Below are 27,219 nucleotides of genomic sequence, written 5' to 3'. Positions count from 1 at the left end.
CAATTCTATTCAGGGGTCTTGGAATCATTCCTTCTTCCTGGGAAAACTCTCCCCAAAACCATTTCACTCATCTGGAAATGTATAGCGAATACTTAACAGTACTTTTTCCGAATAATCTGGGTATTGTGCCTCTCTATTTCGATCACCTGTCCTTTCTAACTAAATGTTCAAAGGTAATATGAAAGCAATCAGTTCATTGTCCCTGGGAATGTTTGCTTGCCAGTGAAGGTTGTGTTAGAACAGTTAGTCCGGTTCTTGTGCCAGCGGCTCCCAAGTGGGATGACCCAGGACAGATGCCCATACAGACACTGCACCCCAAAATAATATTTGGACCACCCAAAATGACCCATCCCCACACTCCAGACACTATCCCCTAAGGGTGTATGATATATGGTGGTCCAATCCATATTTTAGGGTGCAGAGCTCCAGTTCCTTATTCAAAACCTCTTTGCAATACAGGTTTCTGGGGGGGACCCAAAAAAAGCCAATGGCACCAGAACCGGTGTTTGGAGCGGGCACCGCTGTATGTCTTCTTGGAGGGGATGTGTCATTTGGGGTGGTCCAAAGATTATTTTGGGGTGCAGCAGAGCCCCAGTGTCTGCATATACCTTGGTCCTGGTGGCACCTCACTTGGTTGCCGCTGGGACAAGAACCGGACTTCGGACCAGGACCCAGCATGCGGCAACTTGAAGGGCACAGTCCCCTGAATGTGGGGGTGTGTGATATGTGGTGGTCCAATCCATATTTTGGGGTGCAGAGCTCCAGTTCCTTATTCAAAAACTCTTTGCAATACAGGTTTCTGGGGGGGACCCAAAAAGAAGCCAATGGCACCAGAACCGGTGTTTGGACCGGCCACTGCTGTATGTCTTCTTGGAGGGGACAGTCTCTGGAGTGTGGAAATATGTCATTTGGGGTGGTCCAAAGATTATTTTGGGGTGCAGTGCCCATATGGGCATGTGTCCTGGGGGCACCCCACTTGGGAGCCGCTGGCACAAGAACCAAACTTTGGACCAGGACCCAGTATACGCCATCTCGAAGGGCACAGTCCCCTGAATGTGGGGGTGTATGATATGTAGTGGTCCAATCCATATTTTGGGGTGCAGAGCTCCAGTTCCTTATTCAAAACCTCTTTGCAAGACAGGTTTCTGGGGGGGACCCAAAAAGAAGCCAATGGCACCAGACCCGCTGTATGGATCGGGCACTGCTGTATGTCTTCTTGGAGGGGACAATCTCTGGATTGTGGGGATGTGTCATTTGGGGTGGTCCAAAGATTATTTTGGGGTGCAGCTGAGCCCCAGTGTCTGCATGTGCCTTGGTCCTGGGGGCACTTCACTTGGGAGCCACTGGCACAAGAACTGGACTTTGGACCAGGACCCAGAATATGTCATCTCGAAGGGCACAGTCCCCTGAATGTGGGGGTGTATGATATGTGGTGGTCCAATTCAAATTTTGGGGTGCAGAGCTCCAGTTCCTTATTCAAAACCTCTTTGCAATACAGATTTCTGGGGGGTGGACCCATTAAGAAGCCAACGGCACCAGAACCGGTGTTTGGACCGGACACCGCTGTATGTCTTCTTGGAGTGGACAGTGTCTGGATTGTGGGAATATGTCATTTGGGGTGGTCCAAAGATTATTTTGGGGTGCAGCTGAGCCCCAGTGTCTCCATGTGCCTTGGTCCTGGGGGCACCTCACTTGGGAGCCGCTGGCACAAGAACCGGACTTTGGACCAGGACCCAGCATGCGCCATCTCAAAGGGTACAGTCCCCTGAATGCGGGGGTGTATGATATGTGGTGGTCCAATCCATATTTTGGGGTGCAGAGCTCCAGTTCCTTATTCAAAACCTCTTTGCAATACAGGTTTCTGGGGGGGGGGACCCAAAAAGAAGCCAATGGCACCAGAACCGGTGTTTGGACCGGGCACCGCTGTATGTCTTCTTGGAGGGGACAGTCTCTGGAGTGTGGTGATATGTCATTTGGGGTGGTCCAAAGATTATTTTGGGGTGCAGGGTCTGTATGGGCATCTGTCCTGGGGGCACCCCACTTGGGAGCCGCTGGCACAAGAACCGAACTTTGGACCAGGACCCAGCATGCGCCATCTCGAAGGGCACGGTCCCCTGAATGTGGGGGTGTATGATATGTGGTGGTCCAATCCATATTTTGGGGTGCAGACCTCCAGTTCCTTATTCAAAACCTCTTTGCAATACAGGTTTCTGGGGGGGGGGGACCCAAAAAGAAGCCAATGGCACCAGAACCGGTGTTTGGACCAGGCACCGCTGTATGTCTTCTTGGAGGGGACAGTCTCTGGAGTGTGGGGATATGTCATTTGGGGTGGTCCAAAGATTATTTTGGGGTGCAGTGCCTGTATGGGCATCTGTCCTGGGGGCACCCCACTTGGGAGCCGCTGGCACAAGAACCGAACTTTGGACCAGGACCCAGCATGCGCCATCTCGAAGGGCACGGTCCCCTGAATGTGGGGGTGTATGATATGTGGTGGTCCAATCCATATTTTGGGGTGCAGACTTCCAGTTCCATATTCAAAACCTCTTTGCAATACAGGTTTCTGGGGGGGGGACCCAAAAAGAAGCCAATGGCACCAGAACCGGTGTTTGGACCGGGCACCGCTGTATGTCTTCTTGGAGGGGACAGTCTCTGGAGTGTGGGGATATGTCATTTGGGGTGGTCCAAAGATTATTTTGGGGTGCAGGGTCTGCATGTGCCTTGGTCCTGGGGTCACCTCACTTGGGAGCCGCTGGCACAAGAACCGGACTTTGGACCAGGACCCAGCATATGCCATCTGGAAGGGCACAGTCCCCTGAATGTGGGGGGTGTATGATCTGTGGTGGTCCAATCCATATCTTGGGGTGTAGAGCTTTTGAAATGAAAACTGGAGGCAGATTTTATACGCATTTTGTGTTACCTTCTCTGTTTGCAGGGGGGAATTTGCCTCAGGAACGGGGGGCAGGGGACAGAAGCAGAACAACGCATGCCCGGTTCCGCTCAGACCTTGCTGCAACTTGCCTTCGTACAGGAATGCAGGCATCTGGGCATGTGCAGAGCACCTTAAACCCCCCCCCAATGTAGAATCAATATCACACGTGCCTGGGCATCTTGTCATAAGAACCAACGCTTACCTTTTCATTAAGGGCCTTAAAGTCATCATCAAGCCTCACAATCCGAAACTTTACTGAGAAAGCAGAGACCAAAAAAAGGTTGAGCAGGAGTAGCTGTTTTGTTGGTAAGGCAGGCTCCCTACCGCTTTTCCCCCCTCCCTCCCAGCTCCGGCTGCTATAATCTCCCCCCGCCCCCCAAAACTGTGTTTGGAACCAGCGTTTCCCAGGTACAGTGACTCACCTGCACCTAGGGTTGCCAACCGCCAGGTACTAGCTGGAGATCTCCTGCTATTACAGCTGACCTCCAGCCGACAGAGATCAGCTCCCCTGGAGAAAAGGGCCGCTTTGGCCATTGGACTCTATGGCATTGAGGTCCCTCCCCTCCCCAAACCCCGCCCTCCTCCGGCTCCACCCCCAAAACCTGGACCTGCATTCCTTGCAGATGAGACAGAGGGTCCTTTGAGCTCTTGGGTAGGGTACAGCCGCTCCGCTTTCCCCAGCTTTAGTCTCCCTTCCTGCTAGGCGGGGCAGGAGCCCCTGCAAAGCCAGGCCTCTCCCAAGGGACACTGGCAGGTAGGGTTGCCAACCTCCAGGTGGTGGCTGGAGATCTCACAACTAGGGTTGCCAGGTCCCTCTTTGCCACGGAGGGAGGTTTTGGGGAGGGAGGGTCTTTAATGCCATAGGGTTCAATTGCCAGAGCAGCCATTTCCTCCAGGTGAACTGATCTCTATCTCTATTGGCTGGAGATCAGTTGTAATAGCAGGAGATCTCCTGCTTGTACCTGGAAGTTAGTAATCCAGAATAGACACCTCTGTGCACAAATGTAGTTACTCAAATTCTGACACAGATCAATCATACACCTAGTGTAGCTACACAAAAGACTACATTATACCAAAAACACACATTGGCATGGAAACATATACACAAGTATCCTTATAAGTACATTATCACGTTTTAAGCTCTCAGCCCATATTATCTCATTAATTTAAATTCTCAGTCCTATAGAGAACCCTTTCTTTGTCTTTCAGGTGAGACTTGTAGGTAAGCTTTTCTTTCCGGAACGGGAGGACCCAAAGTGAAGAGGAAGGTGGCCCTTTCAGTTTCTTTTTGTCCGTTCCACCTCGCAGGGTCTTGCATTGTGCTATTTTTGGCATGTTTGTATTGTATATGAGTTATTTATGTACATGGACTGCTTGTGCCTATTGTACTGTGATTGCGTTGATTGATGGTATATAGAAAGAAAGAACGTACCTCTACATTCTTTACATTCTATGTAGAGGTACGTTTTTCCATGTTTGGTGGTCCTGTAAGAAGTTGAAAAAGTTTTGGAGAGCTATAATAGTAGAATCTAATAAGATGATAAAGGGGAGTGTAAAAAAATCCCCAGAAGCGTGTTTACTAGGTTTATTTAAAGAGGGAATGGATGTGGAAGATAAAACAATCTGTTAATATTGCTTTGCAGCGGCAAGAATAATTATTGCAAAAACCTGGAAAGCAGATAAAAAATTGTCGAAGAAAGACTGGAGAGAAAAATTAATAGAGTATATACAGATGGTTAAGCTAACAAATGGAGTACATGGAAAGGATATGGAAGAATTTGGGAAGAAATGGAGCTTGGCATTTGTGTATTTAGCTAAATATGCGAAGGTGGATTTTAGAACTGTTGTGAAAAGGTTATAATGTCTGAGTACTGTAATAGGGGAAGTAATGTAGAATTTGGATTTGGGTGATACGCTAACGGAAGTCATGCACTGGGGGTATATAAAGGAGGTTGGAGGGGGGTGATGGGTTTTTATGTTATGTTTTGTTTTTTCACATTTATGAAATAATAATAAAAAAATATTTTTTAAAAAAGATTGATTGTATATACAGGATTTTGTATTGAACAATTGGAGCCGCATGCTGCTTCTTATATATTGAACTGGCTATTCTGTAGCATAAGGGTTTTTTTGTTACTTTTGCTATCCTCCAGGTACTAGCTGGAGATCTCCCGCTATTATAACTGATCTCCAGGCGACAGAGATCAGTTCCCCTGGAGGAAATGGCTGCTTTGGATGGTGGACTCTATGGCATTATATCCCATTGAAGTCCCTCCCCTCCCCAAACCCCGCCCTCCTCAGGCTCCACCCCCCAAAAAATCTCCAGGTATTTCCCAACCCAGAACTGGCCTACTGGCGGGTCAGGCTTACCTGTCTCTCCAGGTTTGTAAAAGGGCTTGTCCGGCACGACGATGGTGCGGATGAAAACGTCCTGGACCAGCACCTTCTTCCGGTCCTCGAAGCTCACGCTGTCTCCCTTGTGGATGCGGACGTGCACGTGGGCCACCTCTTCCCCCTCCACGACGCAAAGGAGACAAGCGCTGTCAGTAGGCTTGCCAACCTCCAGGTGGTGGCTGGAGACCTCCCGCTATGACAACTGATCTCCAGGCGACAGAGATCAGTTCCCCTGGAGAAAATGGCCGTCTGGGTCTTTGGACTCTACGGCATTGAAGTCCCTCCCCAAACCCCACCCTCCTCAGGCTCCGCCCCAAAAAGTCTGCCGGTGGTGGACTTGGCAAACCCCAACCGTTAGTGGAGGGAGGCCAAAGAAGTGGACTAGGCGTTCTTTAACGCTGAACTGGAATCTTTTTTGGGAATTCCTCCCAAATAGGGTTGCCAACCTCCAGGTACTAGATGGAGATCTCCTGCCGTTACAACTGATCTCCAGCTGATAGAGATCATTTCCCCTGGAGAAAAGGGCCGCTTTGGCCATTGGACTCTATGGCATTGAAGTCCCTCCCCTCGCCAAACCCCGCCTTCCTCAGGCTCCACCCCCCAAATCTCTGTGTATTTCCCAACCCAGAGCTGGCCACCCTATCCTCTTCCCAGTCTTCCCTTCCTTGGTCCCCTCTTCCTCTCCCTCACCTGTTGTGTGAATTCTTCCCCTAGGGCAGGGGTTGGCAAACTCATTAGTCAAAAGAGCCAAATATCAACAGTACAACGATTGAGATTTCTTTTGAGAGCCAAATTATTTAAACTATATAGGTAGGTACACTGTTTATTAACTTAATAAACTTTAATTAAGGTTTTAAGTCTTAATTAAACTATAGGTACACTGAATAAAACTTGATATCATACTTAATGTGTGTGTGTAAAGTGCCGTCAAGTCGCAGCCGACTTATGGCGACCCCTTTTTGGGGTTTTCATGGCAAGAGACTAACAGAGGTGGTTTGCCAGTGCCTTCCTCTGCACAGCAACCCTGGTATTCCTTGGTGGTCTCCCATCCAAATACTAACCAGGGCTGACCCTGCTCAGCTTCTGAGATCTGACGAGATCAGGCTAGCCTCGGCCATCCAGGTCAGGGCATCATACTTAATAGTGATCTTATTAATTGATAAAAATTAAATTGTAAGTCCCTGCCATTTCCCCCTCCCCGTCCGGAGTCCTTGTCTGGAGGCGTGATCTACCGCCATAAAAGCCTATTGGTGGACCCGGCCTCCGGCCGGCGCGAGCAGACGCAAGAGCAGGGGCTCTGAACTAAGTTCGGAGAGCCACACTCAATGGGCCAAAGAGCCGCATGCGGCTCTAGAGCCGCAGTTTTGAGACCCCTGCCCTAGGGCGCAAAATACATTTGGCAGGAGAAGTAGGGTTGCCAGCCTCCAGGTGCAGCCTGGAGATCTTCCAGAATTACAACTGATTCCCAGAAGGCAGAGACCAGTTCCCCTGGAGAAAAGGGCTGCTTTGGAAGGTGGAGTCTATGGCATTTGGCAGGAGAAGTAGGGTTGCCAGCCTCCAGGTGCAGCCTGGAGATCTTCCAGAATTACAACTGATTCCCAGAAGGCAGAGACCAGTTCCCCTGGAGAAAAGGGCTGCTTTGGAAGGTGGACTCTATGGCATTTGGCAGGAGAAGTAGGGTTGCCAGCCTCCAGGTGCAGCCTGGAGATCTTCCAGAATTACAACTGATTCCCAGAAGGCAGAAACCAGTTCCCCTGGAGAAAAGGGCTGCTTTGGAAGGTGGACTCTATGGCATTATACCTCGTTGAGGTCCCTTCCCTCCCCAAATACCCACCTCCCAGGCTTTGCCCCCAAATCTACAGGAATTTCCCAAGTCGGAATTGGAAACCCCAGAGGGAAGAGACTGGGAGATGTGATACTTACTGAGTTGTACGTGGACTTGTGTTCTGGAGTGAAGGGCGGGACCTGTGAGAGAGACAGAGACAGAAAGGCAGGAAGGAATGGGTGGAGAGCGACGCTAGCGCAAACGTTCTTCCATTCTGTCATAAATTCATAGAATCATAGAGTTGGAAGGGACCTCCAGGGTCATCTAGTCCAACCCCCTGCACAATGCAGGAAATTCACAACTACCTCCCCCCTCCACACCCCTAGTGACCCGAAGATGGCCAAGATGCCCTCCCTCTCATCATCTGCCTAAGGTCACAGATTCAGCATTGCTGACAGATGGCCTTCTAACCTCTTCTTAAAAACCTCCAGGGAAGGAGAGCCCACCACCTCCCGAGGAAGCCTGTTCCACCGAGGAACCGCTCTGTTAGAAAATTCAAATCCTCATTGTATTAGCAGGAAACGAGAACGGAAAAACAGCCTTGATGCATAATACTAAGGGCCTTCCAGATGCCTCTGGAAAATACTGGGGAAAGCTGGGCGAGAGGAAGCAACAGAACTTCTTCACGGAGGCTTCCCAACTGATGGCATCAGGGAGCAGACTGCCTCTGAGAATGGAGGTTCCATTGAAGCATCAATTTTTTTGGTCTCTGATCAATTCATCACCAGCTTTGAGCGACCCTGAGCAATGTTATAATGGAAGGAAAGTTCTCCCCAGCCACTTTTTCAAAGTGCAGACAACCTTCATCACCCCTCCGTAACTCTCTTTCCCCCCCCCCGCTTGTGTCAAGTCGCTTTTGACCGTATGAATCAAAGTCCTCTGAAACGTCCTACCTTTGACAGCCTTGCTCAGATCTTGCAAATTGAGGGCTGTGGGCTTCCTTTATAGAGTCAATCTATCTCTTGTTGGGCCTTCCTCTTTTCCTGCTGCCCTCAACTTTTCCTAGCATGATTATCCTTTCCAGTGACTCTTGTCTTCTGGAGAGCCAGTGTGGTGTAGCGGTTGAGAGTGGTGGTTTGGAGTGGTGGATTCTGATCGGGAGAACCGGGTTCGATTCCCACTCCTCCACATGAGCGGCGGAGGCTAATCTGATGAACTGGAGTTGTTTCCCCACTCTGACACATGAAGCCAGCTGGGTGACCTTGGGCTAGTCATGCTCTCTCAGCCCCACCTACCTCACAGGGTGTCTGTTGTGGGGAGGGGAAGGTGATTGTGAGCCAGTTTGAGTATCCCTTAAGTAGTAGAGAAAGTCGCCATATAAAAGCCAACTATTCTTCTTCGTCTTCTTCTTCTTGCTGGTCTTTATATTCGTTTGACCTCACGATACATCAATAATATGGACAGTGATAGAGTCAGGCCTCCACCGCTCATGTGGAGGAGTGAGGAATAAAACCCAGTTCTCCAGATCAGAGTCCACCGCTCCAAACCATCGTTGTTAACCACTAGGCCACGCTGCCAGCTATTGAGTCTCATCATCATCATTTATTACGGTCAATGACCAAACACTTAGTTGTAAAAATTACCTTTGCACACCCATTTAAATAGTATAAAACCGACACACTATAGTTAACTGCTAAGAAAGGTAATTTGAGGCTCACGATTGCAAAGAACACCTTTTCATTTCTCTTTAGGTTTTCCGGAAATTATATACTATTTTACAGAACTCGGCCACCTGCTTCGTTACCAGTGGAAATTCGTCCTTTAGAAGAAGAGGAGTTGGTTATTATATGCCGACTTTCTCTCCCACCTAAGGAAGAATCAAACTGACTTACAATCACCTTCCCCTCTCCACAGCAGACACCCTGTGAGGTAGGTGGGGCTGAGAGACCTGTGACTAGCCCCAAGGTCACCCAGCTGGCTTCATGCGAAGGAGTGGGGAAACAAATCCAGTTCACCAGATTAGCCTCCTCCACTCATGTGAAGGAGTGGGGGAATCAAACCCGGTTCTCCAGATCAGACTCTACTGCTCCAAGCCACCGCACTTAACCACTACACCAAGGAAGATATCGACTCTTGTAGGGCTCAGAAAAAAAACACTACTCTTTCTCAAAAGAGGCCCTAAGATCTTCGCCCGGTCTTCATTATAGTAAGTACGCCTAAAAAGGACATGTTCCAGTGTTTCTGGTTCTTCTCTACCACAGGGACAGAGCCTTTGCACGTACTGAATCTTTTTAAATTTCCCTTCCAGTACTGCAGAGGGCAAGGCCACACAGGGAGCTAAAGTAAATGCTCTCCTAATAGTATTTACTTCTAACGTTGTAAGATACTCTGCAGGAGTCTCCAGCAATAGGGAAACGCACCTGGAAACTGATGCATTTAAACCGATGTGGCTTCTCCACATCCTCGTCCACCAGCGTGTGGTTCTGGTTCTTCATCTCCAGCGTCACGGCCATGTGGACGGTCTCAGAGAGCGACTGCAGAAGTACACAGAACTTTTCGGTGCCAGGGTACTTAATGACCCCTGGGAAGGCCACCAGATAATGACTGGAAGAGAAAGGAAAAGGAGATGTGAAACCTCCAGACTTATGGAGAGAATGCACCCTCTTGCCCTCCAGGGTGTGAATGGACAAATGGACCACTCAGATTTTATCTAGATTGCCTTCAGGTCCTTTATGCATGGCTGTTTCCCTCGCTGTCACCCTGCCGCCAACTTTGGGTCTTTGGCTGTATTATGCACATAGTTTCTGACCGTCAGAGGTCGCCTCGCTCTCCCCCTGCCTTTCCCGCGCTTTCAAATTTGAAATAAAACAGGACCCTCAAAACGCAGGCAAAATGCGGGGAGGGCAAGGTGACCTCCGATGGTCAGAAATGGCATGCATAATCAAAACAAAGACCTGAAGTCTTTGGTAGGGTTGCCAGGTCCCTCTTTGCCACCAGCAGGAGGTTTTTGGGGCAAAGCCTGAGGGTGGGGTTTGGGGAGGGGGACTCAGTGCCATAGAGTCCAATGGCCAAAGCGGCCATCTTCTCCAGGTGAACTGATCTCTATCAGCTGGTCTGAGTGGACAATACTGACTTTGATGGACCAAAGGTCTGATTCAGTATAAGGTAGCTTCATGTGTTCATGTGAGATCAGTTGTAATAGCAGGAGATCTCCAGCTAGTACCTGGAGGTTGGCAACCCTAATCGTCGGTGGGGTGACGGCGAGCGAAACAGCCATGCATAAAAAACCCTGATTACTCACATATTGGGAAATGAGAGAACCATCATCCAGGCTTCAATGTGTTATAACGCCGTACAGTTCACCTTCCGATCAATCAATTTATCATTACAGACATTAGACCCAAAATATAACAAGTCCACCTTCCAAACCGGCCATTTTCTCCAGGTGAACTGGTCTCCGTTGGCCGGAGATCAGTTGTAATAGCGGGAGATCTCCAGCCACCACCTGGAGGTTGGCGACCCTATGGACCAGGGTCTCCCACGCGACCCTTCCCACCAGCTTGAGGTCATCATCCTGTTCTGTGTGCCTCTGGAATTCCCTCCCCAGAGAAGCCGGAGCCATCATCTAGGGGCCGGGCAAAAACATGTTTATCTTCCCACTATGTAGTCATTGCTTTAGGTGGTGGTTTCAGATTCCTTGATTTTCATGTAGGGTTGCCAGGCTCCTCTTCACCACCGGTGGGAGGGAGCCTGAGGGAGGGAGGGAGGGGTTTGGGGAGGGACTTCAATGCCATAGAGTCCAATTGCCAACACAGCCATTTTCTCCAGGTTGGCTCTATTAGCTGGAAATCAGTTGTAATAGCAGGAGATCTCCAGCTAGCGCCTGGAGGCTGGCAACCCTACCTTTCTTGATTTTATTTTGTTATTTTTATTGTTTGCATGTTATAAATTACCTCAGATAAATGCATATAGAAGGCAGATGAGTATGTTAACTCTGGGTGTTTTATACTGTTTCTATCCCTTTGTTCTCTGACTTCATAATTCAGTTTTATTGCATTATTTGTTGTATATATTATACCACCGTTGTTGTTTTTTACATTGGCCATTTATGCAGGGGTGTTTCCCTCACAGTCACCCCGCTGACTTATCCGGCGCTTCGTTTTGATTATGCATGCCTTTCCTGTACGTCAGACGTCGCCTCTCTCTCCCGCGCGTTTTTGCACATTTTACCTGTGTTTTCCAGATGCTGTTTTAGCAAGAATCTGTAAAACGCGGGCAAAACATGCAGAAAAGTGTGGGGAGAGCGGGGCAACCTCTGATGTTTGGGAAAGGCATACGTAATCAAAACTCAGCACCAGACAATTGCTCTGATATGGCTGACCTTACGATTAGATTTATGTTTTGTTTTAGAATGGATTTTTGCAATGTTGACAGGTCTTTTACGCAGGGCCATTTCCCCGCAGTCACTCCTGCCGACTGCTTCGGGGCTTCCTTTTGATTATGCCTGCCTTTTCCACCCACCAGAGAGCACCTCGCTCTCCCCGCGCATTTTGCCCACGTTTTCCAGATTCTGGCTAAAACAGCAGCTGGAAAACACAGGCAAAACATGCGGGGAAAGCGAAGGGACCTCTGACAGGCAGAAAAGGCGTGCATAATCAAAAGGAAGCCCCAAAGCAGTCAGAGGGAGAGACCACAGGGAAATGTCCCTGCGTAAAAGGCCAAAACCTTAAATTCTTCTCCACTCCTGAGGATAATCTGAGCTCAAGCCACTCACCAATTCCAAAGGTTCTCCATAAGCTACCCCTAGCGATACTAACATGCTTTTGAAATCTGCCCAGCAAAGATAGAATCATAGAATAATAGAGTTGGAAGGGATCACCAGGGTCATCTAGTCCAACCCCCTGCACAATGCAGGAAATTCACAACTACCTCCCCCACACACCCATGACCCCTACTCCATGCCCAGAAGATGGCCAAGATGCCCCCCCTCTCATTATCTCCCTATGATAAAAGAAATATAAAAGTCTTACGAGTCAGGAGCCACTGAAGCTGTGACGGAGAGCAGAGTCAGGGTCCAGAGAAGTGGGGTAACCCCCATGACTTCAACTGCAGTGGACAGCAAGGGTGAGAATCATGCAAAAAGCACCAAGTGGCCGGCTCTGGAATCCTGCTGCGGGGACCTCAACAGCCTCTGATGCACACCTGAGCTGCCAGGTGTTCAGGCTTCAGCTCCCAAGTTCAACGACCGCCTATTTATTCTCCTCTGTGGCTCGTGCTGAGCAAACACCGCCTCTCGTTGTCAGACTCCTCTCTCCATCTCCATCCCCATCCGGGGAGCAGCCAGGTTCAGATCGGTCTCACGTGACTTTGGAGTTCCAGGACTAGAACTTCAAACATGGAATTTGGCCCTCCCAAGCAGAACTAATTTCGGTTTTTGCAAACAGGCGCTCGCTTGCAACATCAGTTTGCTGTGAAGTCGAGCACCCCCATACGATCAAAATGGGCCGGTTCCAGGTTTTGGGGGCCCCTGGGCAGACAGGCCCCTCTCCTCCTCTGCCCATTACCAGGCATTCATGCCGTCCATCCCTCCCACCCACTTGCATGCCTCCCCCCACTGGCATATCCTTCCCTTGTTTGCTCACAAGTCCTCCCACTGCCAGCATGATGCAGTGATTAAGAACAGTGGTTTGTAGCAGTAGACTCTGATCTGGAGAACCGGGTTTGATTCTCCACTCCTCCACATGAGCGGCAGAGGCTAATCTGGGGAACTGGATTGGTTTCCCCACTCCTCCACACGAAGCCTGCTGGGTGACCTTGGGCTAGTCACAGCTCTCTCAGCCCCACCTACCTCACAGGTGTCTGTTGTGAGGAGGGGAAGGGAATGTGATTGTAAGCCGGTTTGATTCTGCCTTAAGTGGTAGAGAAGGTCGGCATATAAAAACCAACTCCTCTTTTTCTTCCACAGCTACCTGCAGTCTGATGGTGGGGAGTGTAATGTGTGGTCAAGCCGCAGCCAACTTATAGCTGCTCCTGGAGAGCAGTTGTAATAGTGGGAGATCTCCAGCCACCACCTGGAGGTTGGCAACCATAGTAACAGTAGTTCTTTGATCAACCCCTCCCATTAAGATTTTGAGAGTCTTCTGCTCAGAGAACAGATTTTTTAAATCAGCCAACACAGGTTCCGATAAATCCAAGCATGCCTGTATGTAGAATCTGCAATGAAAAAACACATGAAGCAATGTCTCAATCAGGCTAGCAGACTAAGGACAATGGCTTTTTATACATGGGCTGTTTCCATTGCGGTTACCCCGCAAATACTTCAGGGCTTTGTTATCATTATGAACATTTTCTCCAACATTTAGAAGTCACTTCACACTCCCCTCACGTTTTCCCTGAGTTTTCAGAATGCTGTTTTAGCCCGAGTTTAAAGCCTGCCTTGATCCTAAATCGAAAGCTGGACCTGTGCATACTTGTCAGTTTAGGTTTTCCCCCACGCACATTCTTGCTTCTCCCCCCTCCACTTGCCTTTCCCATTCATCCAACCCCTCCCCTCAAAGCTGGAATACCATCAGGCTGCTTATTTGGTCAGTTTCACAGCGAGTGTTGGTCAGTTTCACACCTCAGCCAGATCAAAAAGTTTTGGGTTATTTTTGCGACTAATGAGAATGCTGATATCATCACAAACGATTTATGCGGATGCTTATTTGGTCAGTTTCACAGCTAGTGTTGGCCAGTTTCAGACCTCAGCCGGATCAAACAGTTTTGGGGGTTTTTTTGCAACTAGTGAGAATGCTGAAATAATCACAAATGACCTATGCGGCTGCTTATTTGGTCAGTTCAAAGCGCGTGTTGGTCAGTTTCAGACCCCTGTACAGAGTGATTTGAGAATTTGACTGTGAATACTGTGCATCGAGAGAGCAGCATATCCAACGGAAACAACCACTGCATAAAAGGCCAATATCTACAAGTGGATAGAATGGTTTTGTATCTTCCTGTCAGGAATGCAGATGGTAGCACGTTAAAACTAGTGATACCTTGGAACAGTTCACATAGATAGATAATGCGCATATTGAGGTGGAATCATTGGAGCTAAACTGAATAGTAGGGGAGTATACATACCACGGGCTTTAGCCAATGTTTCTTGGAAATCAATATCCTTTATACAGTCATTGATTGCTAAACTAGCTTTACTTAGCACTGTGGGTTACTTGGTCCCATGGATGTGTTTTCTACCCCTTGAATTTCATCCTTCTAGCCTTGTATCTTGCTAGGGGAATAAAGGCCTTTTATGCATGGCTGTTTCCCTCGAGGTCACCCCTCCAATGACTTCGGGTCTTCGTGTTGATTATGCATGCCGTTCTTGACGGTCAGGAGTCACCTCGCTCTCCCCCTGCATTTCCCCGCATTTTGTCCGGGTTTTCAAATTCGATAAAACCGGTTCCTGAAAACGGGGCAAAATGGGGGGGGGGGAGAGCAGGGGGAGAACGAGGCAACCTCTAATGGTCAGAAACAGCATGCATAATCAAAACAAAGACCTGAAGTCGTCAGAGGGGTGACCGCAAGGGAAACAGCCATGCATAAAAGACTAAAGCTTATTTCTTTTTGACATTCTTTCTCTCCATCCCTTTTTCCCCTTCCTAATTGGAGTACTGTGTGAGACTGGAACCCGGGTATGCACCAGTCTGTTTGACCCCAAAATAATTCCCCCAATTACATGGTCTGACCCTACACGTGTAGAGGACGCCGTGCAGGTTACAGACCCAACACATGTCCCAATTTGGCCAATGCTCCTATTTACTAATGTGCCGTTGAGGCTGCCAACTTTCTTACGGCCTTGCATGTCCCTGGAAAAGGTCCAGAGCAGACCTAAAGTAAACTTTACACTTGCCAAGGACGACAAGTCAACAGTGCAGAAGAGCGGCCTGGGGGTCACTTACCCACCACTCAAACTCCATTCAAGGGGGCCACGAGGATGAAAATGCCTACTTTCAGGTTTGTCCCCGTTTGCTTGGGGTCCCTGTCCTTGAACGCAACGGCAATCTCTGCGGTGGCCTGCTTTGCAGGGGCCAGCTTTATACCACTGAAACCTTTCTTGCAGCCCCCCGGAAAATTTCGTGCCTTGGCCAAGTAACTGCTGATGCTGCAAAGTTAACAACTGATTGGCCAATCTGGCTGGAGGGAGGCTCTTAATTGGAAGTACAGAAGCCTAGGAAAGGGGAGAACCTGAGAGACGCAAAAAGGGTTCCCTGACTATTTTAGCCTAGAAAAAAAAAGCAAGTTTTTTTTTAATAAGAAAGTTTTATTACTAATAATGATGATAGAAAAGAGCAAGAGTCCAGTAGCACCTTAAAGACTAACAAAATTTCTGGTAGGGTATGAGCTTTTGTGAGTCTTTTGTTAGTCTTTAAGGTGCTACTGGAGTAGGGTTGCTAACCTCCAGGTGGTGAACAAAAAATAGGTTAGTCTGCTGTAATGTAAGGTAGTGAGGAAATAACAGCAGAAAGGCAATAATACTGCTAGTATATGCAAAAGATAAACGTTGTTAAAGGTAACAAAGTTAAGCAGTTTACAATACACAGACTGTACAATACAATGCAACAGTGTGCAGAGAAGTTAATGCAATTCAAAAGTCCAAGTATATAAAGCTGGCCTTTTATAGGAGCCACCAAGGCAAATGATGACGTGCTATGTAGCTTTCGTTCCTAGACATTAATTTCTGTGTATAAGTTCACTTGACTTGTATCAAGAGTGCAAAAGTACAGGGATCCGGTATTCTTCCTGTTTCGAGAATCTTCTTCAGGATACAACATGGTCTGCTCTCTAGGCAGTTCACATGTTGGAATGAGAGAGTCCCCAAACCCTGCCCTCCTCAGGCTCCGCCCCAAATACCTTCCGCCGGTGGCGAAGAGGGAGCTGGCAAAGCTATACTGGACTCTTGCTCTTTTCTAGTGCTAGTGACAGGCTAACAAATCGTAATAATATTGAAACACTAATAGTATCCTATTAATAAAAACCAATCATTAGCAGTAGGCTAAATAGTCTTTAATATTACTCGCTACTTTTATTCAGAATATTCACAAGAGAATAAATGCTGAATTATAATAACAATAAATAGAACAATAAATATTGTACTAACATATAAATACCGTAATAATAAACCAATATTGTAATAATAAATAAACACTATGATAAACAAAGTTCCTGAGGGTGCCAAGGGGAACTCGGCAGGCAGAGAATGTTGTGGGACTCTTCCATTAATGGTTGTTATTATTATGGACTTGTGGTAGGGTTGCCAGGTCCCTCTTCGCTACCGGCGGGAGGATTTTTGGGTCAGAGCCTGAGGGTGGGGTTTGGGGAGGGACTTCAACGCCATAGAGTCCAACTGCCAAAGCGGCCATTTTCTCCAGGGGAACTGATTTCTATCACCTGGAGTTCAGTTATAATAGCAGGAGATCGCCAGCCATCACCTGGAGGTTGTAATCAAGTGAACAGTTGTAGGCTCTTATTTAAGGAAGAAATAATAATTGCAGAAATATTTTTAGTATGAGAATTATATTGTAATCACATTATTATATTCATAATGTTAAACATAAATATATCTCCTACTATAAAGGCGTATAAATAATATACAAATGCAAAATCGGACAATGATTTTGCGCCTGTATATTATTTATACACCTTTATTGTAGGAGATATATTTATGTTTAACATTATGAATATAATAATGTGATTACAACATAATTCTCATACTAAAATATTTTTGCAATTATTATTTCTTTCTTAAATAAGAGCCTACAACTGTTCACTTGATTACAACTATTATATATACAGTTGGAATTACTTGTTTTGAATATCACCTGGAGGTTGGCAACCCTAGTTAGAAGGGTTTAACTCTGCTTAGGATTACAGGGTAAGGATGCCTTTGAGGTCAACCCTAACTTGTGGCATTATGCCTCACTGAGTCCCCCCCGCCCCCAAAATATTCTTGTATATGCCTGTGTCTGGGCTGGCACCCAACAATCATCATGTGGCTCTCTTGGTCGACGGCAAACGCGGCTCTCTGGGAAGCAAGGAATGAATAAAACTGATTTAATTAGTTGCCGCCAACATGACGCCATTAAAAAAAAAAAAACACCAGTTTTCTTCCCTTCAAGCTTTAAGGTGTTGAAATGAATTTTCTTCCAGTTTCTGTGGGTTTCCAGAGCAACGCCAGAAGGGATGGACCCTTGACCAGTGAACAAATCCAGAACCCAACTGTAACTCGCAAACTATCCTGTATCTTCTCTGAGAAAGAGTGCAGAGAACAAAGCACAGTGATGAAAGAGAAAATGGTACGATTTTCTCTCGCTTTCTACAGGTTGGGAGGCGGGGGCGGGGGATTCACAGAAACGTCACCGGCATAGGTGGAAGGCCAGAGACGTTTGGCTGGCCAATAGGTGGGTGGTGGGGAGGTCCAAAATGGCCTACTTTCATGTCCATAGAGTCCAATGAAAGACAAATTTTTTTGCGATTCTTTTTTATTATTATTATTATTATTATTATTTATTTTATACAACTTTCAAATATATATTTCTTTTTCTACATACATTGATGTACTTTTCTCATTCCCTTCCATCCCACCCATCCCCCTCCCTAACCCCACTCCTTCTCCTTATAATTTTTAGTCTCTTAACCCCAGCCACGGGCACAAAGTCTGACTCTTCCACCGAATGTCTTTTCTTCCTTCCATTGATATCATCTCTAAATAGGTCTTCCATCTACTCGTGATTTCCGTTCTTATCTTCCCATGAAGTCTTCTGATGCATCATCTCGACGATATCCGACTGTATAAATTCAAACAGATAGTTGTGCCAGATTTCTATAGTCCATTGACTTTTCAATTAAAGGCAATTAAGAGGAGGTTGGATGATTACAGCTTGCTTTATATTCCAAGAAGTCATAACTGGGTGATCCAGGATCCAGACAAAGCTCCGCAATCCTGTCGCACCGAGGGAGGGGCAATGCAAGAGGTTTTATAGACATTTGACATTCCAATAACATTCGATGTTAGCTTGTCAATGCAACGTCATTAGTTTCTACAGCGCCTGCGTGAGCTTTGCTACATTAATGAATAGAACTCCATCCAGGAGGCTGAAGTTGGTTCCTTATTCCCAGTTCGTTCCCTATTCCCAGTTCCTTATTCACATTTCCTAGTTCCTGAATCACTTTGAGGACATTTCAAAAGCTCTGCACCCCAAAATATGGATTGGACCATCACATGTCATACACCCCGACATTCAGGGGACTGTGCCCTTCAAGTTGGTGCATGCTGGGTCCTGGTCCAAAGTCCGGTTCTTGTGCCAGCGGCTCCCAAGAGGGGTGACCCAAAACAGATGCCCATACACACACTGCACCCCAAAATAATCTTTGGACCACCCCAAATGACACATCCCCACACTCCAGAGACTATACCCTCCAAGAAGACATACAGCGGTGCCTGGTCCAAACACCCATTCTAGTGCCATTGGCTTCTTTTTGGGTCCCCCCCAGAAACCTGTATTGCAAAAATGTTTTGAATAAGGAACTGGTGCTCCGCACCCCAAAATATGGATTGGACCACCAGATATCATACACCCCCACATTCAGGGGACTGTGCTCTTCAAGATGGCACATGCTGGGTCCTGGTCCAAAGTCCGGTTCTTGTGCCAGCGGCTCCCAAGTAGGGTGACCCAAAACAGATGCCCATACAGATACTGCACCCCAAAATAATATTTGGACCACCCCAAATGACACATCCCCACACTCCAGAGACTGTCCCCTCCAAGAAGACATACAGCGGTGCCTGGTCCAAACACCGGTTCTGGTCCCATTGGCTTCTTTTTGGTTCTGCCCCCGAAACCTGTGTTGCAAAGAGGTTTTGAATAAGGAACTGGAGCTCTGCACCCCTAAATATAGGTTGGACCACCACATATCATACACCCTCACATTCAGGGGACTGTGCCCTTCCAGATGGTGCATGCTGGGTCCTGGTCCAAAGTCCGGTTCTTGTGCCAGGGGCAGCCAAGCGAGGTGCCACCAGGACCAAGGCACATGCAGACACTGGGGCTCAGCTGCACCCCAAAATAATCTTTAGACCACCCCAAATGACACATCCCCAAACTCCAGAGACTGTCTCTCCAAGAAGACATACAGCGGTGCCCGGTCCAAACACTGGTTCTGGCACCAGTGGCTTCTTTTTGGGTCCCCCCCCCCCGAAACCTGTATTGCAAAGTGGTTTTGAATGAGGAACTGGAGCTCTGCACCCCAAAATATGATTGGACCACCACATATCATACACCCCCACATTCAGGGGACTGTACCCTTCATAATGGCACATGCTGGGTCCTGGTCCAAAGTCCGGTTCTTGTCCCAGGGGCTCCCAAGTGAGGTGACCCCAGGACCAAGGCACATGCAGATACTGGGACTCAGCTGCACCCCAAAATAATCTTTGGACCACTCCAAATGAAACATCCCCACACTCCCGGTCCAAACACCAGTTCTGGTGCCATTGGCTTCTTTTTGGCTCCCCCCCAGAAACCTGTATTGCAAAGAGGTTTTGAATAAGGAACTGGAGCTCCGCACCCCAAAATATGGATTGGACCACCACATATCATACACCCCCACATCCAGGGGATCGTGCCCTTCGAGATGGCGCATGCTGGGTCCTGGTCCAAAGTCCAGTTCTTGTGCCAGCGGCTCCCAAGTGAGGCGCCCCCAGGACCAAGGCATATGCAGACACTGGGGCTCAGCTGCACCCCAAAATAATCTTTGGACCACCCCAAATGACACATCCCCACACTCCAGAGACTGTCCCCTCCAAGAAGACATATAGCGGTGCCCAGTCCAAACACCAGTTCTGGTGCCATTGGCTTCTTTTTGGGTCCACCCCCCCCCCAAGAAACCTGTATTGCAAAAAGGTTTTGAATAAGGAACTGGAGCTCTGCACCCAAAAATATTAATTGGACCACCACATATCATACACCCCCACATTCAGGGGACTGTGCCCTTTGAGGTGGCGCATGCTGGGTCCTGGTCCAAAGTCCGGTTCTTGTCCCAGCAGCTCCCAAGTGAAGTGCCCCCAGGACCAAGGCACATGCAGATACTGGGGCTCAGCTGCACCCCAAAATAATCTTTGGACCACCCCAAATGACACATCCCCACCCGCCAGACACTGTCCCCTCCAAGAAGACATACAGTGGTGCCCGGTCCAAACACCGGTTCTGGTGCCATTGGCTTCTTTTTGGGTCCACCCCCCCCCCAGAAACCTGTATTGCAAAGAGGTTTTGAATAAGGAACTGGAGCTCTGCACCCCAAAATATGAATTGGACCACCACATTTCATACACCCCCACATTCAGGGGACTGTGCCCTTCCAGATGGCGCATGCTGGGTCCTGGTCCAAAGTCCGGTTCTTGTGCCAGCAACTCCCAAGTGGGGTGACCCAGGACAGATGCCTATACAGACACTGCACCCCAAAATAATCTTTGGACCACCCCAAATGAAACATCCCCACACTCCAGAGACTGTCCCCTCCAAGAAGACATACAGCGGTGCCCGGGCCAAAAACCGGTTCTGGCACCAGTGGCTTCTTTTTGGGTCGTCCCCCGCCCCCGAAACCTGTATTGCAAAGAAGTTTTGAATAGGGAACTACTGTCCCCTGCAAGAGGACATACAGTGGTGCTCGGTCCACACACTGGTTCTGGTACCACCTGCTTCTATTTGTAGTGGCCCTTGAAAATCTTGTATTGTGAAGAAATGTTTTGGACATTTGTGAGCCTTCTGCACACCAAAATTAAGTTTTGAGCACCACATATCATACAGCACATATCATACATTCAGGGTACTGTGCACTTCAAGGGGGTACGTGCTGGGTCCTGGTTCAAAGGCCAATTCTTCTGCCAGCTGCTCCTAAGTGTGGTGGCTCCAGGACAAATCAAAAGTTATCAGCTCCCTTAGCATTTGTGTTAAAGGTCCACTTGCAGGTCACTTAGTAACTGACAGCAGTTATCTAAGTAACTACTATTCTATTCAGGGATCTTGGAATCATTCCTTCTTCCTGGGAAAACTCTCCCCAAAACCATTTCACTCATCTGGAAATGTATAGCTAATACTTAACAGTACTTTTTCCGAATAATCTGGGTATTGTGCGTCTCTGTTTCTATCACCTGTCCTAACTAAATGTTCAAAGGTAATATAAATGTTCATTGTCCATGGCAATGTTTCGTTGCCAGTGAAGGTTGTGTTAGAACAGTTGCAATGTCTAGTGCGCAAAGCTCTGTCTCTCAGCTTTCCTATCCTCAAATGTAGTTCCCTCAGTGGTCCAATGTGGTGGTCCAATTCATATTTTGGGGTGCAGAGCTCCAGTTCTTTATTCAAAACTTCTTTGCAATACAGGTGTCTGGGGGGACCCAAAAAAAAGCCAATGGCACCAGAACCGGTGTTTGGACCGGGCACCGCTGTATGTCTTCTTGGAGGGGACAGTCTCTGGAGTGTGGGGATGTGTCATTTGGGGTGGTCCAAAGATTATTTAGGGGTGCAGCTGAGCCCCAGTGTCTGCATGTGCCTTGGTCCTGGGGGCGCCTCACTTGGGAGCCGCTGGCACAATTACTGGATTTTGGACCAGGACCCAGCATGTGCCTTCTTGAAGGGCACGGTCCCCTGGATGTGGGGGTGTATGATATCTGGTGGTCCAATCCATATTTTGGGGTGTGGAGCTCCAGTTCCTTATTCAAAACCTCTTTGCAATACAGGTGTCTGGGGGGGACCCAAAAAGAAGCCAATGGCACCAGAATTGGTTTTTGGACCGGGCACCGCTATATGTCTTGGAGGGTACAGTCTCTGGAGTGTGGGAATGTGTCATTTGGGGTGGTCCAAAGATTAGTTTGGGGTGCAGTGTCTGTATGAGCATCTGTCCTGGGTCACCCCACTTGGGAGCCACTGGCACAAGAAACGGACTTTGGACCAGGACCCAGAATGCGTCATCTCGAAGGGCACAGTCCCCTGAATGTGGGGGTGTATGATATGTGGTGGTCCAATCCATATTTTGGGGTGCAGAGCTCCAGTTCCTTATTCAAAACCTCTTTGCAATACAGGTTTCTGGGAGGGCCTCCCAAAAAGAAGCCAATGGCACCAGAACCGGTGTTTGGACCGGGCACCGCTGTATGTCTTCTTGGAGGGTATAGTCTCTGGAGTGTGGGGATGTGTCATTTGGGGTGGTCCAAAGATTATTTTGGGGTGCAGCTGAGCCCCAGTGTCTGCATGTGCCTTGGTCCTGGGGGCACTTCACTTGGGAGCCGCTGGCAGAAGAACTGGACTTTGGACCAGGACCCAGCATGTGCCATCTCGAAGGGCACAGTCCCTTGAATGTGGGGGTGTATGATATGTGGTGGTCCAATCCATATTTTGGGGTGCAGAGCTCCAGTTCCTTATTCAAAACCTCTTTGCAATACAGGTTTCTGGGAGGGCCTCCCAAAAAGAAGCCAATGGCACCAGAACGGGTGTTTGGACCGGGCACCGCTGTATGTCTTCTTGGAGGGTATAGTCTCTGGAGTGTGGGGATGTGTCATTTGGGGTGGTCCAAAGATTATTTTGGGGTGCAGCTGAGCCCCAGTGTCTGCATGTGCCTTGGTCCTGGGGGCACTTCACTTGGGAGCCGCTGGCAGAAGAACTGGACTTTGGACCAGGACCCAGAATGCGTCATCTCGAAGGGCACAGTCCCCTGAATGTGGGGGTGTATGATATGTGGTGGTCCAATCCATATTTTGGGGTGCAGAGCTCCAGTTCCTTATTCAAAACCTCTTTGCAATACTGGTTTCTCGGGGGGTGGACCCAAAAAGAAGCCAATGGCACCAGAGCCGGTGTTTGGACCGGGCACCGCTGTATGTCTTCTTGGAGGGGACAGTCTCTGGGGTGTGGGGATGTGTCATTTGGGGTGGTTCAAAGATTATTTTGGGGTGCAGGGTCTGTATGGGCATCTGTCCTGGGTCACCCAACTTGGGCACCGCTGGCACAAGAACCGGACTTTGGACCAGGACCCAGCATGCGCCATCTGGAAGGGCACAGTCCCCTGAATGTGGGGGTGTATGATATGTGGTGGTCCAATCCATATCTTGGGGTACAGAGCTTTTGAAATGTCCTCAAAGTGATTCAGGAACTAGGAAATGTGAATAAGGAACTGGGAATAGGGAACGAACTGGGAATAAGGAACCAACTTCAGCCTCCTAGGAGGAAGGCTGTTCCCTTATGTGAGAGGAAAGATTCCAGCCTTTGGCATGTGTGTGTGTGCCTGCTTGCTGAAGGAAAGGGGGGGGGCACTGACAAGCGGCTTCTGTGGGTATGCGTTTAGCTTGCGTGTCTGAATGTGGTTAGGTTGTCACAACACTTTCAGGTGGCAAAAACATTGTTATAAATCAAGTATTTCATGTAAGTCATTTTTGGAGGGGAGCCATGTTCTTCTGACCTGCTGTTCTGCTGCAGATCTTGTTAGATACGTTACAATGCATAAACTGTACAGTGAAAGAGTTGGCAGTATGGTGCCCTTCCCAAAAAGGACTTCCCAAATGTTGCTGGCTCCTCCCCTTCACCCCAAGGAGCTCTGTGCCCATCCAGGGGCCAAGATTTCTTGAAAGAGAAATGCCCCATTCTGCCCTTTCTTCAGCACCAGAACTTCAACAGTTCGCAACTGGGCTTTTCTCTTTTTGCTCCTCCTCCATTTTCTTTAAATTTACATTGGTGAGTCTGTGGACATCTTACAAGAAACATCAGATTCTGGAGAGGCACAGGGGGTATGGGACGTGGTGAGGGAAGAAGTGGAATTGGGAGGCAGCCAGCCCCCTCCATCACTAGGGTTGCCAACCTCCAGGTACTAGGAAATCAGCACAGAAGCGAATAATATGACAAAGTGCAAAAAGTGTAATAAAGATGCTACACAAACATACAATGAACAATACTATCACAATCTACTACCAAAGCTACACCTATCCTAATCTAATATATTACAAGAATATGAGTTCTTATACAGGACCCGGTACAATACAAAGTTAATAATATCCACACAGGTAAAGTATGAAAGTATGCGCCCAGAATATCTTTAGGAAGTCTTTCACGGTAGAACATGAACCCACCACCGCTACAAAGGCTGAGAGGGGGTACAGTCGCCTGCGAGGGTGGATTGCCCAGCACCGGGGTGTGTCCACCCTCACCCCAGCTGAGGGCTGCCCCAGACACCGGAGCAGGCATAAAGGAGTTCCAACTTTTCCTTCCCGAAACTGCCTGCTCATTATTGTTACCATTACTCGCAAGGTTAGTTTATTATTGTTTATTATTGCACTATTTATTATTCTGACTAGTGTACTTTCTCTTAATTATAAGTATTTAATTTGTATTGGTAATTAAAACAAAAAGTTGCATCAGCATCGGACTTTCATACTTTACCTGTGTGGATATTATTAACTTTGTATTGTACTGGGTCACTGTATAAGAACTCACATTCTTATAATAGATTAGATTAGGATAGGTGTAGCATTGGTAGTAGATTGTGATCGTATTGTTCATTGTATGTTTGTGTAGCACCTTTATTACTTTTTGCACTTTGTCATATTATTCGCTTCTATGCTGATTTCCTAATCCCAGTGATACACGCGCAGTGGTGTCTACTTTCCAGTAACCTCCAGGTACTAGCTGGAGATCTCCTGCTGTTACAACTGATCGCCTGCCGATAGAGATCAGTCCCCCTGGAGATAATGGCCGCTTTGGAAATTGGACTCTATGGCAATGAAGCCCCTCCCCTCCCCAAACCCCAACCTCTTCAGGCTTTGCCCCAAAAGCCTCCCACCAGTGGCGAAGAGGGACCTGGCAACCCTAGTGGCAGGAGATCTCCTGCTATGACAACTGATCTCCAGCTGATAGAGATCAGTTTGCCTGGAGAAAATGGCCGCTTTGGCCATTGGACTCTCTGGCATGGAAACCCCACCCTCCTCACACTCCACCCCCAAAATCTTCAGTTATTTCCCAACCCGGAGCTGGCAACCCTAGTCCTGTTCCTTATTAAAATAATCTTCCCAATATAAGCTTCTTGGTGGTAATGGAAACCCAAACAGAAGTCCTTGGTGGCAGAATCAGTGTTTGGAGCAGGTACCAGTGCATGTCTTCTTGTAGGGAACACTTTCCAGACTGTTGGTGGTGTATGACTCGTGGTGCTCCAAATCTTGTTTGGGAGCACAGCTCCCCACCCCGATTCCGCATATGGATCTGTCCTGGGGGCACCCCACTTTGGAGCAGTTAGCACAAGAGCTGGGCTTTGAATCAGGAAACGTCATGGGCACATTTGGGGGGGCAGTGTCCCCTGAATCTGGGGGTATCTGCTATGTGGTGGTCCAAGCCTTATTTGGAGTTGCAGAGCTTTTACACTTTCCTTAATAGTTGTGATTGAATTTGCAAAACAAGGCACTAGGAAATGGAAATAAGGAACCGGGAACCAAATTCGGCCTTGTCTCCAGTTGGAAGCAGAGCTGGAACAGAAGGGTGTGTGTGTGGGAGGGGAAGTCCGCTTCCCATCTTTCTCTTCCCTGTTCCCACTGTTAGACCCAGGTGAAGGGTCGAGGACTGTAGGCTACACCATTGTGCATAGTTTGTGCCATCTGTTGCTGTAAGTAGGGACCTGCTATGCAATTTTTGCTTCCATTTAAAGTGCCATGTTTTATAAGATATTGCATAATTCTGTGATTCTACCATTTTAAATGTTTTTTTTATCATGAGTTAATTGATATTCCGGATGTTTGAATTATTGTATTGATTCTATTTTTATTTTCTCACATACAGTGGCAAGGTTTTGCTATATTGCTTCCAGAATATGAAGATCTTTGTTGTAGTGTGAAACAGCTCGCTAACGATACGATTGTACGACTGTGTACTATTGTGATTGCTTTTTTATTGTTATGCTGGTCAGTGACTGTATTTAATAAATATATCTTGAACTGTGCTTCACCTCTGTTTGGTTTTCCGGATCTCCGCAAGTCAAGTAACTATTGCATTGTCTTTTGGATATCCCATTCTGTTGACTGCACTGATTTAATCTATGTAATCTGCTTTGAGTCCTAGTGAGAAAGACGGACTATAAATAACAGAAATTAAATAAAATTAATATTAATGTCCCTTCTACTGAGTGAAGAGAGATATATTGTAATTGACAGTCTGCTAGGGAACTTACAAGCAATGCATGGAATGCCTATAGACCAAAAACACCTCTCCAGCCAGGTGCCTATGATAGCTACACCTCTCTTGCCTTACATACGTGTGCCATAGCTAGGTGGAGAACTGTGATTAGCCCAAGGTCACCCAGTAGGCTTCATGTGGAGGAGCGGGGAATCAAACCGGTTCTCCAGATTAGAATTTGCCACTCTTAACCACTACACCACGCTGCAGATACCATAAAGAGACATTCTAGTAATAATCTAGACTTCTATTTTAAGCCCACTGCATCAGTAGACATTTCATTTTGTGCTCAGTTTATATAATTCAATAGGGGTTTATAGAAGACTGGAGAACTATTTGTACAAAAGGTTTTTAGATAGGAAAAACTGACAAATTTATTTTTTTTCTTTCTCTCAAAAACGTTCACAATGAAATATGACTTTCAGCTCAAAGTTGCAGTGGGGAGGTAAATTAATGTGACTGTCTGCTCTACCCTCATGAGGCTGTTTACATGCTTATACTGAACTGCCCTGTTGCAGTTTCAGAGGGAAGTTGTGTAGTTTCAGAGGGTCAAAGTTCCCTTCGTCAGATACAAGTGGGAACTGAATCTCTATTCCTACTGGTATCTGATGAGGGGAGCTCTGACTCTTGAGAACTCATACCCTGAAATTCTTGTTGGTCTCGCAGAAGAGTTGGCTTTCATATGCCAACTTTCTCTGCTACTTAACGAAGAATCAAACCGGCTTAAAATCACCTTCCCTTCCCCTCCCTACAACAGACACCCTATGAGGTAGATGGGGCTAAGAGAGCTCTTAAGAGAACTGTGACTAGCCCAAGGTCACCCACCTGTCTTCATGTGTAGGAGCGGGGAAACCATCCCGGTTCACCAGATTAGCCTCCGCCGCTCAGGTGGAGGAGGGGGA

The 27,219-nt window shown here is 47.7% G+C and overlaps 1 protein-coding gene across 1 annotated transcript in view; it reads right to left on the bottom strand.

Annotated features, from left to right (window-relative positions):
* Positions 1-25,422, bottom strand: part of LOC130476390 (alpha-2-macroglobulin-like protein 1) — a 97,216-nt gene extending 71,794 nt beyond the window's left edge. Inside the window, exons 1-6 of the mRNA XM_056848326.1 lie at positions 25,242-25,422; positions 12,119-12,194; positions 9,509-9,692; positions 7,247-7,288; positions 5,300-5,444; positions 3,122-3,184 (exon numbers count right to left, since the gene is read on the bottom strand). Of these exons, the coding sequence (XP_056704304.1) occupies positions 3,122-3,184; positions 5,300-5,444; positions 7,247-7,288; positions 9,509-9,692; positions 12,119-12,194; positions 25,242-25,422 (691 nt within the window). The remainder of the gene's footprint in view (positions 1-3,121; positions 3,185-5,299; positions 5,445-7,246; positions 7,289-9,508; positions 9,693-12,118; positions 12,195-25,241) is intronic.
* Positions 25,423-27,219: the final 1,797 nt, after the last annotated feature.

This window comes from Euleptes europaea, chromosome 4 (genome assembly GCF_029931775.1).
Source record: "Euleptes europaea isolate rEulEur1 chromosome 4, rEulEur1.hap1, whole genome shotgun sequence".
Classification (NCBI taxonomy): domain Eukaryota; kingdom Metazoa; phylum Chordata; class Lepidosauria; order Squamata; family Sphaerodactylidae; genus Euleptes; species Euleptes europaea.
Note: the sequence above shows the minus strand (reverse complement) of the source record. Positions and strands in the feature narration are given on the sequence as shown.